This window comes from Lepidochelys kempii, chromosome 14 (assembly GCF_965140265.1).
Source record: "Lepidochelys kempii isolate rLepKem1 chromosome 14, rLepKem1.hap2, whole genome shotgun sequence".
Classification (NCBI taxonomy): Eukaryota; Metazoa; Chordata; order Testudines; family Cheloniidae; genus Lepidochelys; species Lepidochelys kempii.
In genome coordinates, this window is record NC_133269.1 from 27,338,724 (window position 1) to 27,356,314 (window position 17,591).

The 17,591-nt window shown below is 45.8% G+C and overlaps 1 protein-coding gene across 1 annotated transcript in view; it reads right to left on the reverse strand.

The window, feature by feature from the left end:
* Positions 1 to 1,070: 1,070 nt before the first annotated feature.
* DHRS7C (dehydrogenase/reductase 7C) overlaps positions 1,071 to 17,591 on the reverse strand; it is a 31,205-nt gene continuing 14,684 nt past the window's right edge. Inside the window, exons 5-6 of the mRNA XM_073310718.1 lie at positions 12,563 to 12,718; positions 1,071 to 1,276 (exon numbers count right to left, since the gene is read on the reverse strand). Of these exons, the coding sequence (XP_073166819.1) occupies positions 1,071 to 1,276; positions 12,563 to 12,718 (362 nt within the window). The remainder of the gene's footprint in view (positions 1,277 to 12,562; positions 12,719 to 17,591) is intronic.

Sequence of the window (17,591 nt, forward strand, 5' to 3'; positions counted from 1 at the left end):
TCTGCTTCTCATTCCCCTATTGAGTTACGCATAGGGGGCCATGCGGAACAGTTTGTTTATGTGCATCAGGATGTCCCATGAATCATCCATTAAGATCTCAATGAAACTTTCCTGGAGGAGGTCAGAAATCCTTTGCCAAATGTTTCTGGGGAGGGCTGCTTTATTTCTCCCACCACGGTAGGACACATTTCCACATCACTGAGTGATTACTTTAGCATTGCAGCACACAGGCTAGCAGCATACAGCCCTGGTCTGTAGCCGGACACCTGCAGGAGCTGTTCCGTTTCAGTCTCTGTTACCCTCAGGAGCGCGATATCAACTAAAATCACTACCGCCTATGGAAAATGGTGCCAGTATTCAGTTCACTTGCCCTATTCACATATATTCATGCCCATGAGCTATGCCCCCTTTATTTCCCCAACTCGCCCCCTGGCCCTCAGGCTCGACTCACTATGGCTGGGAACAGAACATGCTGCACAGGGGTTAGTTCCTGCAAAGTAACCAAGCCAATCCAAAACCATGTAATGCAATGTATAGTAAATGCAATGAGATGTATAATGAATATAAAGTGAAAGGGTTTCTGTGTAACTTTGGAACTGTGATGTACCCTGCATCCATCCCTCTGGGTCTGAGTCTGATCAACTCAGCCTAGCATTGCTGGATGCCAAATAAAAATACCTAAGTGACAATGTCTGGAGTTGAACTGAGTACTTGGGAAAATGAGTGGAAGAGGTCTCGGGGGAGCCCCAACAGGGGGCTCTTCCCTCCACCCTCTGTCTGTCTTCTCTAGTTATAGACTGTCCACTATCTGGAGCAGGGGCTGTCTCTCACTCTGTGTCTGTGCATATCCCAGCACAAAGGGGCCTTAGGTGCTACTTTAATACAAATAACAGAATACTTTATCTTAGTCACTGGCTTTGGGAGAGGTGCAATCTTTAAAGTCTTTGCAGTCTGGCAGCAACCTGGCTTTACTGGCAGCTTTACTGTTCACTGAAAGGGAAGCTGAAAATGCTCACTCTTGAAACACAGACTTTATTCAGGCCACAAACAGAAAAAAGAGCTGAACAAAATCATTTCTCTTCTACCTTCTGCTTTTCCTTAACACCAGAGGCAATTATGGCAAAAAACAATTCCGGAAAGAAAGTGCGAATGTAAAGAGCTGCCTTGGGGATGGCGTTGGCCATAAACACCTCCTGTTTCTTTCTGCTCACTGTGCGCAGAACTTCCTCAGCAACCTCCATCGGATGCACGCCATATGTCAGCTTTCTGAAAAAGACTGTAAATCAGACCAGAGAGGAGTGAGCAGCAGCCAGATGGTGTGGAGCAGGACAAAAGTATAGCCTCACTGAGGCAGACCTGGGGAGTGATGGAGCAACAGACAGACCAGCTGTGAATTAGTGCTAAGAAGATCCCAACCTGCTTCTTGAACCCCCAGTTCCGCCCACTCCCACCCTCCATCTGACCCATCCCCTCCTCTCTCCCTCCATCCCCAGCTCATTTAATCATTTTACAAAAATCTCCTTCTGTTCCCTCTTTCTCCTGGCTTCCCTTTTCCCATACACACAATCCTTGTGTGAGTTGGAAAGTCTACAGGCCCTTCCAACATTGAGCACATCTTTAATGTTATTAAAACCCTGAAGAAATTTCCAGACAAGAAGCTTTGTATAAGCAGAAGGTTAAAAGCATATTTCAATGGAGTTCAGGTAACATTACCAACAGCACCACCACCTAAAAATATTACACTTACAGCTATAGAATTTCTGTAAATTAAGGAAAAGCCCTTTAGAAACTGTTAGAAAGTCTGGAAATGAAATTAAGGTATCCAGAAAACTCCTCACTGCCACATAATAATCACTGAGCATTCACTCTTCTCTCAGGAAATATGCACAACCTACACAACCCTACATGTTTGTCTTGGTTTCTTTGCTAGGAATAAAAGCCTGGTTCTGAATGTCCTTGCACCTGTTGTATAGAGCTCTGTGATGTCAATGGAATTACTTCTAATTCCAAGAGAGAGAGATCAGAGTCAGGCCTTTGGTGTTTTATGCAAAGTTCGGAATATACGTTTTATGTGATATATTGTCAATATCAAAAGAAGCTGGCAATCGGGGGATACTATTGCGGAGGGATGTTTGGGGGAGGAGAATATGTGTATGAATTAGGGCTGTTAAACAATTAAAAAAATAATCACAATTAATCGCAGTTTTTATCACACTGTTAATAATAGAATACCATTTATTTGAATATTTTGGATGTTTTTTACATGTTCAAATATATTGATTTAAATTATAACACAGAATACAAAGTGTTCAGTGCTTACTTTATATTATTTTCTTACAAATATTTGCACTGTAAAAAGATAAACAAAAGAAATAGTATTTTTCAATACACCTTATACAAGTACTGTAGTGCAATCTCTCTATCGTGAAAGTGCAACTTACAAATGTTGATTTTTTTTTACATAACTGCACTCAAAAATAAAACAATGTAAAATTTTAGAGCCTACAAGTCCACTCAGTCCTACTTCTTGTTCACCCAATTGCCCAGACAAACAAGTTTATTTACATTTATGGGAGATAATGCTGCCAGCTTCTTATTTACAATGTCACCTGAAAGTGAGAACAAGCATTTGCATGGCACTTTTGTAGCTAGTGTTGCAAGGTATTTACATGTCAGATATGCTAAACATTCGTATGCCCCTTCATGCTTCGACCACCATTCCAAAAGACATGCTTCCATGCTGATTGGGGGTTCTGCTCAATAATGATCCAAAGCAGTGCAGACAAATACACATTCATTTTCATCATCCGAATGAGATGCCACCAATGGGAGGTTGATTTTACTTTTTGTGGATTGGGTTCTGTAGACATATATGGCAGAATGAGGGTAAAACACAGAGCAGGAGACATACAATTCTCCCCCAAGGAGTTCAGTCACAAATGTAATTAACACATTTTTTTTAGTGAGCATCATCGGCATGGAAGTGTGTCCTCTGGAATGGGGGCCAAAGTATGAAGGAGCATATGAATGCTTAGCATATCTGACATGTAAGTACCTTGCAATGCTGGCTACAAAAGTTATCTCCTGTAAATGTAAACAAACTTGTTTGTCTTAGTGATTGGGTGAACAAGAAGTAGGACAGAGTGGACTTGTAGGTGCTAAAGTTTTACATTGTTTTGTTTTTTAATTCAGTTATGTAAAAGAAAATAATTCAACATTTGTAAGTTGCACTTTCACGATAAAGAGATTGCACGACAGTACTTGTATGAGGTGAATTGAAAAATACTATTTCTTTTGTTTATCTTTTTTACAGTGCAAATATTTGCAATAAAATAATATAAAGTAAGCACTGTACACTTTGTATTGTGTTGTAATTGAAATCAATATATTTGAACACATAGAAAAACATCCAAAATATTTATAATACATTTCAGTTGGTACTCTATTATTATTAAACAGTGGAATTAAAACAGTGATTACTTTTTAAAATCAGGTTAATTTGTTTTCAGTATTTGCTTGAGTTAACTGGGATTAATTGACAGCCCTAGTATGAACTGAAATAGAATGAATCCGATTGGCTAGATCCTCACATAGGATGATCAGACAAGCAGGAGCATACAGTGGTGTACAACATAGGTGCCAACTCCGTGGGTGCTCTGGGGCTGCAGCAGCCACTGGCAGCCAAGCTCCCCCAGCCCCACCTCCTTCACCCTGAGTGCGCCGCATCCATACTCCTCTGCCTACCTCCCAGCACTTCCTGCCCAGATGCCACCAAACAGCTGTTTGGCGGCGTTAGCACGCTCCGGGGGAGGGGGGAGGGAGGAGCGGGAATGTGACGCGTTCAGGGGAAGAGGCAGGGCCGGGGTGGAGATTTGGGATTTGGGAAAAGAGTTAGAATATTGGCAGGGAGGGGGTGGAGTTGGGGTGGGGACTTTGGGGAAGGGGTTGGAGGGGACGGGGCTGGCGGCAGAGGAGGGGGTTGAGCACCCATGGGGAGCAGGGGAAGTCGGCACCTATGGTGTACAATCCGCTCTCCCTACATATATCCCAACCCCCCTGCAGGCACCCTGACATTGAACTGAGGTGTGCAAGCAGCTGCAGTGTGTTCACTGCTTACCTCTCTGCCCTGGAGCAGGTAGGTGAAGAATGGGCAGAGCCTTGCATTGTCCAGCTCAGCTAAACTGTTGTGGAGGGTGTTCTCATTCAATTGGTGTAGGACAGCAGAAATTATTACACCCCTGGGAACAATGGGGAAGCAGGAAAGGAAATTGTTCCCTTTGGAGGCAGAGCTCCTTTCCTGCACTGCTCCTGCTGCAGCACAGGTACCAGCCACCCCAGGCACAGGGCTTGTGGCAAAACCACCATCCAGTTCTTTTCTTTTTCTGTTTTAGATTAATAAATTTAAGGCCAGATGGGGGCATTCTGATCATGCTACAGAACACAGGGCAGAGAACATCACCCTGAGGTTCCTGCATCAAGCCTATAACACAGGGTGGGCAAACTTTTTGGCCCGAGGGCCACATCGGCGTTGTGAAACTCTATGGAGGGCCGGGTAGGGAAGGATGTGCCTCCCCAAATGGCCTGGCCCTCACCCCCATCTGCCCCCTCCCACTTCCCACCTCCTGACTGCCCCCCTCCGAACCCCTGACCCATCCAAACCCCCTGCTCTTTGTCCCCTTTCCGTCCCCTCCTGAGACCCCCCAACCCTGACCGCCTCCCCGGGATCCCACTCCCCATCCAAAATCCACTGTTCCCCGTTCCATGACTGCACCCCAGACCGCTGCCCACCCCCTTACCATGCTGCTCAGAGCGGCAGGAGCTCGCAGCCCCACCACCTGGCCGGAGCCAGCCATGCCATCCATGCTGCCCGGCAGGAGCGGTGGGCCAGAGTGTTGGTGGTGCACTGAGGCTGCCGAGGGGGACAGCAGGGGAGGAGCCGGGGGCTAGCCTCCCGGCCGGGAGCTCAGGGGCAAGGCAAGACGGTCCTGCGGGCTGGATGTAGCCCGCGGGCTGTAGTTTGCCCACCTCTGCTATAACATCCGGGTTGAGCTAGAGTGGATCTCTTACAAGAAGATATCCAGTCTCAGTTTAAAGACCCTGGGTGATGGAGAACATGCCACATTCCCAAGCATGTCTTTTTTCTTTCTATTCTCTCTTAAAAGTGGTTGAGCCATTTTTGCTCAAACGTTCAACCAGAAATTGTTATGGGCTGGATGCAAGAACCACCAGGTGGAGTTCCCTGGCCTGTGCTAGGCAGGAGGTCAGACTAGATTATCAGAATGGTCCCTTCTGGCCTTGATCTAGTGGTGGTTTAGAAGCCAGCCAAAGAAGCAGTGTGTCTGTAACTAGACTTTACATGATGTTGTGTATATTTAGTACATTTGGGTCCCACTGTCCCTGTATGGTTTCTTCTACTGTTACTATTGTGTAAAGGGCAAAAGATAGCACCACAGAGGAGGTCCTAATAGAAGAAATAGCATGTTTAATTTGGAGCTAGCAACAAAGCCCAAGCTCTGCTCTGTCCTATCTTTTGGATGACCATTTGAAATAAAGCTACTAGGGAGGGGCCTGTCTCAAGCAGCAACAAATGGATTTTGTGAATTTTAGACCCTTTTAATTATCATGAATTATCTATAGCCAGAGATCACCTTTTATGAATTTCTTTGCTATATGTAAACTGTTCAATGCATATTCTGTTTGACCAAATTCAAATTCATTGCACATGAACTCCTCCCTATACTTGCTCATTCAGGTATTCACCGTCTGAACTGTGACTGATCACTTGAGGCCCCCAGACATCGCAGTAGGGGAAACCATCTACGCACCTAGAGAGACCTATCATATGGCTTTTTTCTTGTTCCTGCCTGGATGATCCATGTTTTATGGACAGGAGGCAAGACTGAGCACATTGTTGGAACTTCAACTCTCAGGAGAGAATGGTGGAGGACTAGAGGGACAAACCTAGGAGGAGAGAAGCAGGCTTAGAACAGTTAATTCTGATGCAGGCCTTGCAGCATGATAGCTAAGGTTGAGCAGAGCCATCTGTTCAGAGCTTTGATTTTTCAAAGTGCTCTAAAATCCACATGAATAGTCTGACTGGCCTGAAGACTGCTGTCAGTTGAAAGCCTGGTGTAGAATTATTTGCAAATTTGGGGTTATTTAGTCAGGGATACAGAAATATAGCCCCTCCCTCAGAAAACCTGTTTTTAAAATATTGGCTGATTGCCTGCTACTAACACACAATGCTGAGACCAGGCTGACAAGCTGAGAATGGGCAGGTTCAGTGCATGGCATAGGCACACTGTGCTGTTACAGGTACATTTGAGGAGCCAAACTTGTTGCACACCATAGGCACTCAGCGCTGACACCACTGTTGAAGGAGAACACCCTGTAGAGTTGAAGGGGTGGTTCACACTGCTGTAAGCTTGCAGAGGTGCACAGCTGCTGCTGTGAACCTCCTGGAATTTCTGACAGGTGTTTAGGTGCTTTTGAAAATCCCTCTAGGCACCTATTTGCATTTTTAGACATCTAAATTCCATTGACAATCCAGCCCAGAGTCACCACACCAGCATGGTTTCAATCCAGCCCCCACATCTCCCCTACAGTGGCAGCTGGGGAGTGGGAGCTGCTCTTCCCCAGAGGCGGGAGCCATGCCTGGGAACGGCTGCACCAATGCAACTCCCTGTGGCTTTGATGCCTGCTAGCAGCCACAACAGTTTCTGCCAGGGAAGATCTTCCTAGAGCACCAGGAAGTCTAGTGCCAGCCCTGCTTTCTGGGATACAGACAGAACACTGACACAAAGGGTGGGTTCGGACAGAGGAAGGCTGCCTTTGGATTTCATGCGTTCACAGAATCACAACACTTTGGGGAAGGACCCCGTGCATCAGCCATGCCCAGATGGCATGTCAGAGAATCAGGGCAGCCAAATGCTGTGCATCACACCAGATACTCACATATCTGACTGCCCCATCATTCTCCAGCACCCAGCCGAGCTCATGCAGCCAGCTGGGCCATGGGGATCAAGCAGGCATTTGCTTTCTGCCACATGGAGACGCTGTGGCACCAGCTGAGAGGGTTTCTGTTCCTATAGCCCTGCCCTTTGTTTATCTATAGGGCAGCATGAGGGAAAACTTCCCCACACACTGCCCTGGCAGCATGGCTCAGCCCTGAGTTAGGGGAGAACTTCCTCTAGGGCAGTGGTTCTCAACATTTGCAGACTACTGTACTCCTTTGAGGAGTCTGATTTGTCTTGCGTACACCCAAGTTTCACTTCACTTAAAAACTACTTGCTTACAAAATCAGATATAAAAATACAAAAGTGGTGAAAAAATTACTTACTTTTTCATTTTTACCATGTAATTATAAGATAAACGGCAGCCCCCCGGCTTGAGAAACACTGGTATAGAATATAGAGCAGTATACACAAGTCATTGTCTGTATGACATTTTAGTTCGTACTGACTTCGTTAGTGCTTTTCGTGTACTCTATTGTAAAATAGACAATTAGTTTACCTAATCCCTGGAAGACCTCTGCGTACCCCCAGTGGTGCACATATCCCATTTGAGAACAACTGTTCTAGGGGCCTGTGGCAGTGTCTGTACCCTCCATCCCCCTTTGGGGTGGATCATAGGTTGGTGGCACCACACTTACAGTCTACCAGACTGTCCTGGGCCTCACAGTAGCGCGGCCCAGCGGCCAGCGTCAATACAGTGGCTGCCCTTGAGTTCTGGGCTGCATGGCCTAATGACCAGAGACAATACAGCAGCTCCCGAGTACAGGGCAGTGTGGCCTAGTGGCTAGATCTGGGGGGCCACCACCAAAGGGCAGTGGCAGCTAGGGTAGGGGGACCTGGGCCCACCCAACTCCACCAGGTCCCAGCCCAGGGCCCTAACAGTGGCGGAGTTGTCCGCCACTAGGTCAGCAGGGAATCCAACCTGCTGACCTCACACGGGTGGGAGATACCACTCACTGCACCTCCCTGGGATACTTCCTACCATGATTTCTGAAGCTGTAATCCACATGGTGTTGGGGTCTCTGGGCTCCTTGGCACAGGTATCTCCCTGGGACTCCGACTCCTGCTGGTCAGCAGTAAGTAACAGGTCTCCAATCTGGGTATCAGGGTATCTGGCTCCCGCAGGCAAGGGTTATAACAGTTCCTGGGCTGGAGCCTCCCAAAGTATCCTTCTTCCTTGGCTGTCAGCCCAGACTTAGCTGGGCTACTCTCCTTTATACTAGCACAGCAGTTGGAGCATGCCCAGCAGGATCTGAAGGGCATGATTTCTTCCACCCATAGTGTGGGATTAACCTTTTCCTGCCTAATGCAGGGTATGCACCCCCCATCACAGGTCCCCAGGGATAGCTCAGTCCCCACGGCCCAGACAGTTCTTGGCATCTCTGCTGAGTTGACCCATTAGTGCATTGGTTCCAAAACTGTGGGATGGTAGCAAATCACAACTTATTTAGGGGTAACCGCAGTTTCATGAGTCTTTAGTTGATGCCTATTGGGAAGTCTTCAAGACACTGCAAGAGTTTGGTCTTGATGGTAATTCCCACTCCATAGATTCTATCTTTATGTGGTTCTTTTCCCTTCCAAAAGAAGGTGTAACCCCCAGCTGGTTGTTGTAATAATGCCCTCTTCTGCCAAACTAGTTTCACTGAGGGCTACAATGTCAATGTCATACTGGGCTAGCTCTTTTGAAAGGAGAGCTGTTCTTCTTTCAGATCGAGAGGTATTGTCTTTATCTATCATAGTCCTGAAGTTCCAAGCAGCAATCTTTAGTGCTTTTTAGTTATCTTTGGTTTTCAACAGCACTGAGGCTGATCCACCAGCTGTGGTAAGCTGGCCAGATATGATTTGGGCAGGCAAAGTTTGAGGCACCTTTTCTAGCCCCTTCCCGTACAAAGGAAGAGCAGTGCAATCCTAAAAAGGATCGCTCCATTGCCTGGGGAGTTGCTGAGCTTCTCTGCTGCCCTTGGGTCAGGGATGGGTGACCAAAGTCCCAGGCTGCCTCCATGCAGGCTTGTGGCTACCCTGCCAGTAATCATCTTCACCTGTTGCTTTGCCACTCCATCGCCATGGGACTTGTGAAGAGAGATGTGCATGAATGACGCGTGTGTGAGGCTGATTAAAATGGGAGTCGTTGCACTGGGACAATCCCATTCTCTCAGCTGCTGAAGCTTGGCCCAGTGGCACAAAGGCTGTTACAACTGTAGGCTTCTTTAGCTGAAGTGGATAGCCATGACTTCTTTAGTGCCCCATCATGCCTGTCACCTTCCACAATGCGTTGCTGCACTGCTTTTCAAGCCATTGGAACACTATATGGTCTCTTTCGCCTTGGCTACCAGAACAGTCTTCATATGCTTGGGAGGGCAATCCCTAAATCACCATCAGTTTCCACACTTCCGGTTATCCTCACCTGGTTCAGCCCACCTGCCGAGGCAGTTTACCAGGGTGTGGCAGCCATAGGTGAGAGCTGGGTGTACACTGAAGACCAGAGAGGAAAAGAACCAGGCAAAGAGTGCGGCAGTTGGAATCACTTAAAGGTATTACCTCTCCCTTACACCCCATACATCCTCAATTGAAACAAGTGCTTCAAAAGCCTATTCAACACCACCTTGACTCACCACTCTCACTTGAAGAAACAGAAAAGGCAACCAGTATGATGAACTCAGGAAAGTCCAGAAGCAGAGACGGAATACTGGCAGAAATATATAAATCTGCTGGTCCAAAGATGGCAACAGCACTCCAAAAGATCCTTGCTGACATCTGGGAGAACGAAGAAATACCACAAGATTTCAAAGATGCCATAATTATTCCTTCATTTAAAAATAAAGGTAGCAAAATGATCTGTGATAACTACTGTGGCATATCTCTCCTGTCTGTCTCTGAAAAAATCTTTGCTCATATCCTCCTGCACTGACAGATCTCGTCTGTCTCAGAAGCCAATCTACCTGAGGCTCAGTGCAGATTCAGGCCTGGTTGTAGCACCTTCAACATGATTTTTAGTATCAGGCAAATATAAGAAAAATGTGTCAAACAAAACATGGATCTGTTCTGCATCTTCATTGATTTGACAAAGGCATTTGATACAGTCAACAGAGGAAGATTATGGATGATTCTCAGAAAATTTGGTCGCCCACCAAAACTGGTAAAGATCATTCATTTATTCCATAAGGGGATGCAAAGTCAGGTACTTTTTAATGGAGATCTCTCAGATTCCTTTCCCATTTCAAATGGAGTCAAACAAGGCTGTGTCCTTGCCCCTGTATTGTTCAATCTTTTCTTCACCCAAGTTCTCAACCATGCTACAAACAGGCTCAACAGACGCATAAACATCAGATACAGACAGGATGGTTCAGTCTTCAATCTTATAAGGCTTAGAGCAAAAATAAAAGTAACAGAACTACTAATAAGAGAAGCACTCTTTGCGGATGATTGTGCCCTCCTAGCACAAACAGAGGGAGATCTCCAGTGCATCGTAGATCGCTTCGTTGAAGCATCAAAATTGTTTGGCCTCACAATCGATCTGGAGAAAACTGTGGTGTTGCATCAGTCATCTTCACCCCTCCAGGCCATATCCCCGAGCACCTCCATTAGTGGAACCCAACTAAATCAAATCAACAATTTTACCTATATCAGCAGCAATGTCTCCAATGATGGATCTCTTGATAAAGAGATCATGAACAGGATACAGAAAGTTTCTCAGTCATTAGGAAAGCTATGTAACGAAGTCCTGAAGTCCCACAACATAACCCTCTCAACAAAAATAAAACTTTACAATACTTTTGTGATCACATCTCTCCTCTACGGCTGTGAGACCTGGACACCATACAAATGGCATATCAAACAGCTAGAGGTCTTCCATATGCAATCTCTGCATGCCATTATGGGGATCTGCTGGCAAGACAAAATTACCAACCTGGAGGTTCTCCAAAAGTCAAATGCCACAAGCATTTAGGCCATGCTGATAAAAGCCCAGCTACGCTGGGTTGGACACATCATTAGGATGCCTGAACATTGACTCCCCAGAAAAAATTTCTATGGATAATTGGCACAAGGACTTTGGAATCAAGGCCACCCCAGAAAGCACTACAAGGACAGTATCAAGAACAGCACACACTTTGGTGCAATAAAACCGGATGATCTCGAGAAGGCTGATCAAATAGATCAGCATAGTGACACACAACACTGAGAGCTTTCCAAACCTTTGAAGAGGACAGAAATAATTGACTGTCAGCTGCAAGGGAAAAAGCTTCATACCACTGCTATAGCTACCAAGACACTCACCAATGACTTTGCTCAATCCGCTCACAGGCATGCGTGTCACACTTTGGACTTCAGAGTCACTCCAGAATCCACAAAAAGAGATAGCATGAAAACATCATTGTCGAACCAATGGACTACATGAAACAGTACATGTGAAGACACACTGTGTGGAGAATGCCATTTTGCTGTTCAAAATGGCATCTTCCTTGCTGTCTGTGGTCCCAGGAGGATAAATCGCTAAAATGGGGTCATACTGGCAAAAAGTTTGGGAGCCCCCGCATTAATGCAAAGTACAGTGGGGAGCTTTTGTCATCAGAGTTGAGACCCACCAAATTCATCTCACACATGGACCACCAAACTCCCAGTTTTTAGCCCACCTGACATGAGGAAAAGCCTGAAAAGGTGAACTGAGTGAAAACTAAAGACTAAGACCAGGTGAGAAAGAAACAGACCCAAGTACTTTTAAAAAAATCTTATGATTTTTAAGTCATTCTCATGATTTCTGGGGGTCTGACTCGGTGCTTTGGGTTGGCAATACAGAAACAGATCAACTGGCTGCAAAAGCTTTCCCAGTTGAATACTCGTCTGGCAGAATGGTGAGTAAAGTTGCATGGTCTTTTCTCTCACCCAAGTGAACTCATTCACTGATTCTTCTCAATACCTCAGTCATACTCCTCCTCCACTGTCCTTCCCTTCCTCACCTGCCCTTCTTGCTGGCCTTCTCTTCCATGCTCCCATCACACCTTTCCCCATCTCCACTTCCTTTACCCATCACAGCTCCCTCGCTTTCACTCCCCTGCCTGGTGCCTTTCTTTTCACACACTCTGTTACACTCTCCCATGTCTTCCTCCTCTCCCTACACTGCTCACATGTCTTATGCAATCTCTCTTTTATTCTGCCCCCATCATCTGTTCTCTCTGGGGGCCTGTCTCAATGAACACTTACCGTATGTCTAAGGATGGGAGTGGGCTTCAGAGCCCAGGCTCCAGCCCAAACTGCAACTTCAAAGAGCTGTCAATACATCTAGTTTTAGAGCTGTTCACCTGGGCTGAGAAGCTCACTTCCACAGGCTGGGTAGATGTACCCTTAGCTCACAGCAAGGTGGGATGTAAATCTACCTTGCACTAAAATGTGGACTCTGCTGTCATGCACTAACATTTCTCTAGAACATTTTGATCAGCTTTGATCCACTTTGAAACACACTCCTCTTGTCTCCCTTCTATTCACCCACCCCCTACCTCCCTATCTTCTACTTCTATTGCTCCTTTGGTTCTCATTTGCTCTTTGAATCTTACATTTCCAAATGGAGGCCTCCCAGTTGCCAGGCTCTGGTTGAACATGGTATGAACGGATGAATGTTGGACTCACAGTGCTGATACAAACATCAAATTCTTCCACTTCAGCTCTAAGACAATCAAAAAATCCTTGTGCAGCGTGCTTAGAAGCAGCATCTAAGAGAAAAGCAACAGGAGAAACAGCCTTATAAAATGCAGAAACACTGACTAATGCATACCTGGAAATTTCTGCCTCGTAACTCTGCCTGCACATGATAACAGTTTTCCAGAGAGAGGAGAGGAAACCAAAGTCAACTATCGAAGAGATTCACTCTGCAGCTGAGGGCAGGTGAAATGGACAGTAGTACATCATTCAGACACAGTTATGAAAGCACTGATCATCACTCCATAGCTAAGGTTGAGCTGAATTTAACATTTAAACCAAGGATTTAACCACTTTGGTTAAATAGTTGTATCCCCCCCAAACCTACAGCACTTACTCTTTGCATAGAGAATAATTTTTATGAGAATTTACAAGGAAATCTGTTAATGGGTGTCTGAGTTCAAAATAATTGCCAGCTCTGGCCATTTTATCTAATAACCCAATTCTGACCCCTGCTGGAGCCAGGCTAGCATTATTGAGAAACACCCGCTATCGCACATTTCCAGTCCAGCCTGTGCTTCCGATTGGCTTCTCTGCTCAGGAAGTAGGGGCAGGCAGAACTCTCCCCGCTGCCATGGGAGCCAGAGAATACTTTTGGGTAGTAGAACAGGGAGAAGGAGCAGAAAGAGCCCAGCAGTTCAGGGCAGCTCCCCATGTAATGGGTCACTCTGCTCCCTCCTCTTCTGTCCCCGAATCCTGCAGTACCAGGCCTGGGAAAAGGAGGAGGGGGAGTGAAGAGTGGTCAGCTGCAGTTGACCCTCCAAAGCCTGTGAGCAGGCTGTGACGATCCCCCAAGAACTGCAGGAGAAGCAGAGGTGGAGGCTAGAGGGGGCACAGGGCTGATGCTGGGCCTGGGTGACTGTCAGATGTGGGGGCAGAATTGATTTGAAGTCTGGGGAGCAGAATTAATTGCTGAGCGGGGTGGGGGTGTGGATATTGGGCAAGCATTGACATGCAGTGGGGGCATATAATTAGTGGCAGGGCTGGGGATTAGGTAGGTGTCAGGTGGGAGAGACAGAATTAATTCCTGGGATTCGGGAGTCTGAAGAAAAGCTGAAAGTTCTGCACCATCAGACAGCAGTGAGAGCTCCGGCTGCTGGGAACAGAATCACCTCCCTCAATAAATCTGGAAGAGTTGGTGTGACTGAATACACCCCTGTATTTACGTCCTACACACTATTCTAATAATCTTACACAAAGCATGCCTTTTGTTGAGATTCCCTCTGAGACCTTTTCCACTTGGCTTATCCAGAACACCTTTTCCAGTTCTGGGAGAACATTTCATCCAGTTCTCTGGGATCCAAAACTTTCAGTTCTATTCTGGATTTCATCATTCAGGTTCCTTTATTTGACCTACAGCAAAGCTACTGTGTTGCTCAGACTCAAAGGTAGGGGTGGGTATAGGGCATACCACAGATCCAGAGTTACACAGAAAAACTCTTCCTTTATATACATTAACACATTACATTGTATTTTCTCTACATTAAATCACACATTTTGTTATTGGATTGGTTACTTTGCAGGAACCAGTCCCTATACAGCATGCTCTATCCACGTGCTGGTCACAGGGGACCTGATCTTTACATTCCAGCTTTATCTTGTCCATTGTCTCTAGCTCTGAGTTTTGCTGCTTATCTTAGTTAGCACTATCCTGACTCAAGCATACAGTTTGTCAAGCCCCTACTTATAACTTAACCTTCTATTCACCTTCCGAGTCATGCCTACTAAGAAATGAGGCAAGTCACATATGTTAAGCCAGGCTTACACCTTGTAAGGTATCATTTGAAAAATCATAATTTGCTGGTCAGTATTGTCCTGGTAAAATATGTATGGCAACATTGTATGTGAAATTATAAGATTCCCCTCTCTGGTATTATTAACACACATTCCAAACCCCATAGCCCTGCCCAGGCAGAAGTCAGGTCTGTCCTAAATAAAGGAAGGAATATGTGCTAGCCTTAATTTGCATCCAAGCAGGAAACAGAGTCTTCAAGCAGGAAGGGAAAACAAAGGAAGTTCAAACAGGTTAAAAAACCAATAGAGACTATCCTTCCACATAGGCTCCTGGTTCTCAGCTGGAAATGTTTTTCAAGAGGGGGACTGAAACTATAAAAAGGAAATGCAAATACCCCAAGGCACCCCTTTCTCTCTCTCACACTGCCCATCACATTCACTGCACCTGAATAGACAAAGGAAGTGGCAGCTGGACTCTGGGGGTGGTAGGGAGTCCTGACCGTACGAGTTTGGTCAGTAAGACTGCTGAAAGCGTGTAGTGAGAAAACTTTGCTTTGAATCTAACATAGTTCATTAAGTTAGGCACCAGTATGTGTTTTATCTTTATTTTTCTTGTAACCACTTCCTACTTTAAAGCCTTATTACTTGTACTTACTTAAAATCTCGCTCTTTGTAGTTAATGAACTTGTTTTACTATTTTATCTAATCCTGTGTGTTCAAGTTGAAGTGTCTGGGTAACTTCATTTGGGGTAACAAATTGTGTGTGTATTGTTCTGTTAAATGAATAAGGGACTTAACATATTTGTACTGTCCAGGAGAGAGCTGGGCAGTACAGAACATACGTTTCTGGAGGAAAACCTAAGACTGGAATTGTGTTGGGGTCACCATGCAGCATAACCTAGGCTGGGAAGAGCCAAGGTGTGACTGGCTGGCTGGCTGCAGCAGACACAGATGTAGCTGGGAGTGATTTACATGCTGGAGGCTGTTTGTGAGCAGTCCAGGTTGGAGGCTACAGCAGCACCCCATATTGCAGGGTGGGATGACACAGCTACTCATTGATCTGGATTGCACCCTGGTATTCACAGCTGGCAACTCTAATTATCACACACACGTACTGGGGGTGAGACGGGGGGAGGAATCAACAAAGAAAAGACAGATCCAGAAATATGATATAATCCTTTTTTTAAAGCTTCATGATTTTTGGGCTCTAACCTATAATTTTTTAACCTTTGGAGCTCATGATACTTCAGCAGTGTATGTTAGTAGGACAGTCGAAGAAAGACAGAAACCGGGCCAAAGAGAGCTGTCCAAAGGGGGGGTGTCTTCACTGAAGAATTAGCTCAGTTGATCAGCACTTGGGCCTGAGCTCCCCAGTTAGCCTTGTCAGGATGGGAGCAGCCACACTGCAAACCATACCCAAATTACTGTGTCCTCACTGATGCTGCACTTCTCTGTGTGTTTCTGGGGACAGATCCCATGGTCTTTAATGCTGCAGTCAGCCGAATCACTTTAAAGTGAATTATGGGGAAACTTGCCTGTTCTGAGCAAACAGGGACTTGTGAGAAGACATTGGAAGATTATCAACACTGGAGTATTAGCCTGCATCCTCACTGCAAGGTGAAAGCAGCACCCAGGCTCTAGCCTATAGCCTGCTCTAAACCAGGCTGGCCCGGATTGAAAGCACTACCATACTCATGAGAGAGTGTTTGTATGTGAATGGGAGGAAACACCCATATAAATTAACTTTGTGTAAACTTAATGTGTTAATATGTTAACTTGAAAATAGGTACCTCTCCACTCTGGCCAACTGATTGCACATCCTGCTTCTTTGTAGATTGCTATAAATGAATGTGTTGGTGAGGCTGGTACCAAGGAAGGGAAATTGTCTCTTCCAAGCCTAGAAAGAGGACCATAACCCTTTGTTGAAGAGAGCAAGGTTCCACGAAGAACACTGCTCCTGTATCCCACCCTGCCTGTAACCCCATCCACTTGCAATGTAATCCCAAACGGCATGTAGGAATTTACTGAGTTCAGAGTGAACAAGCCAGACTCCAGTGAGGGCTTTCTTCCCCACTGGTCCACAGGATCTCCTTCCTACAACGTATCTGGTGCCAAATGGTGGCTTCTTCCTTTGCCATTGCACTGATCCCTACTTGTGGAGGATGTCCCTTGGTGAAGCATATTGGGGTATGATGCCTCCATCTTCTACAGACCCATCACACAGCTTCCTCCAAATGGCAAGGATCTGACTCCAGTAGTTGGTTACTCCAGAAGCAAATGTCCTCATGTTTTGGTCTCCCGCATGATGTCACTCCTTTAGCCATCACTACTCCCTTTACAGGGCCTAAGCTCCTTCTTGTCCCCAGCTCTGGGTGAATACAAAAGACCCTGACATCTGTGTCTTATGAAGATGCGTGTTGGGATGCTCATCACCATAGATTAATGAAATTTAAGGCCAGAAGGGGCCATTTTGATCAGCTAGTCTGACCTCCTGCATAGCACAGGCCATGCAATCCAGTGACTCCTACACTGAGCTCAATAACTTCTGGTTGGACTATAGTGTATCTTTTAGAAACAAATCCAGTCTTGATGTAAAGACGGCAAGTGAATGAGAATCTGCCACATCTCTTGGGAAGCTGTTTCAATGTTCCAGTTACTCTCACTGTTAACTATTTGTACCTTATTCCCAGTGTGAATTTGTCTAGCTTCAACTCCCAGCTGTTGCCTCTGGTTCTGGCTTTGTTGGGTAAATTAAAGAATCAGAGACTTTAAGGCCAGAAAGGACCACCAGGTAATCTAGTATGACCTCCTGTATATCACAGGCCACCAACCCTGTGCACACTAAACCCAACAAATGAAATTAATCCAAAGTATTATAGCCAATACCTTTTAGGTGTAGACCAGGCCTCAGAGAGGAGATGACTGTGTCTACTTCTTGGCAGCTGAAAGGAAGAGCTCATAGAGTGAGGAGGCAGGCACACATGAAGGTCATAGCGAGATCAGACTCCTCAAACAGTATAGCACCTGATACTCCTCCTTAACTACTCAGTTACTATGTAGTAACTTCTCAGCTCCTCTCCCACACAATATCACCATGATCTGGTCTTCCCACATCATCAAAAACATCCCTTCAACACCACCAACACCAACACG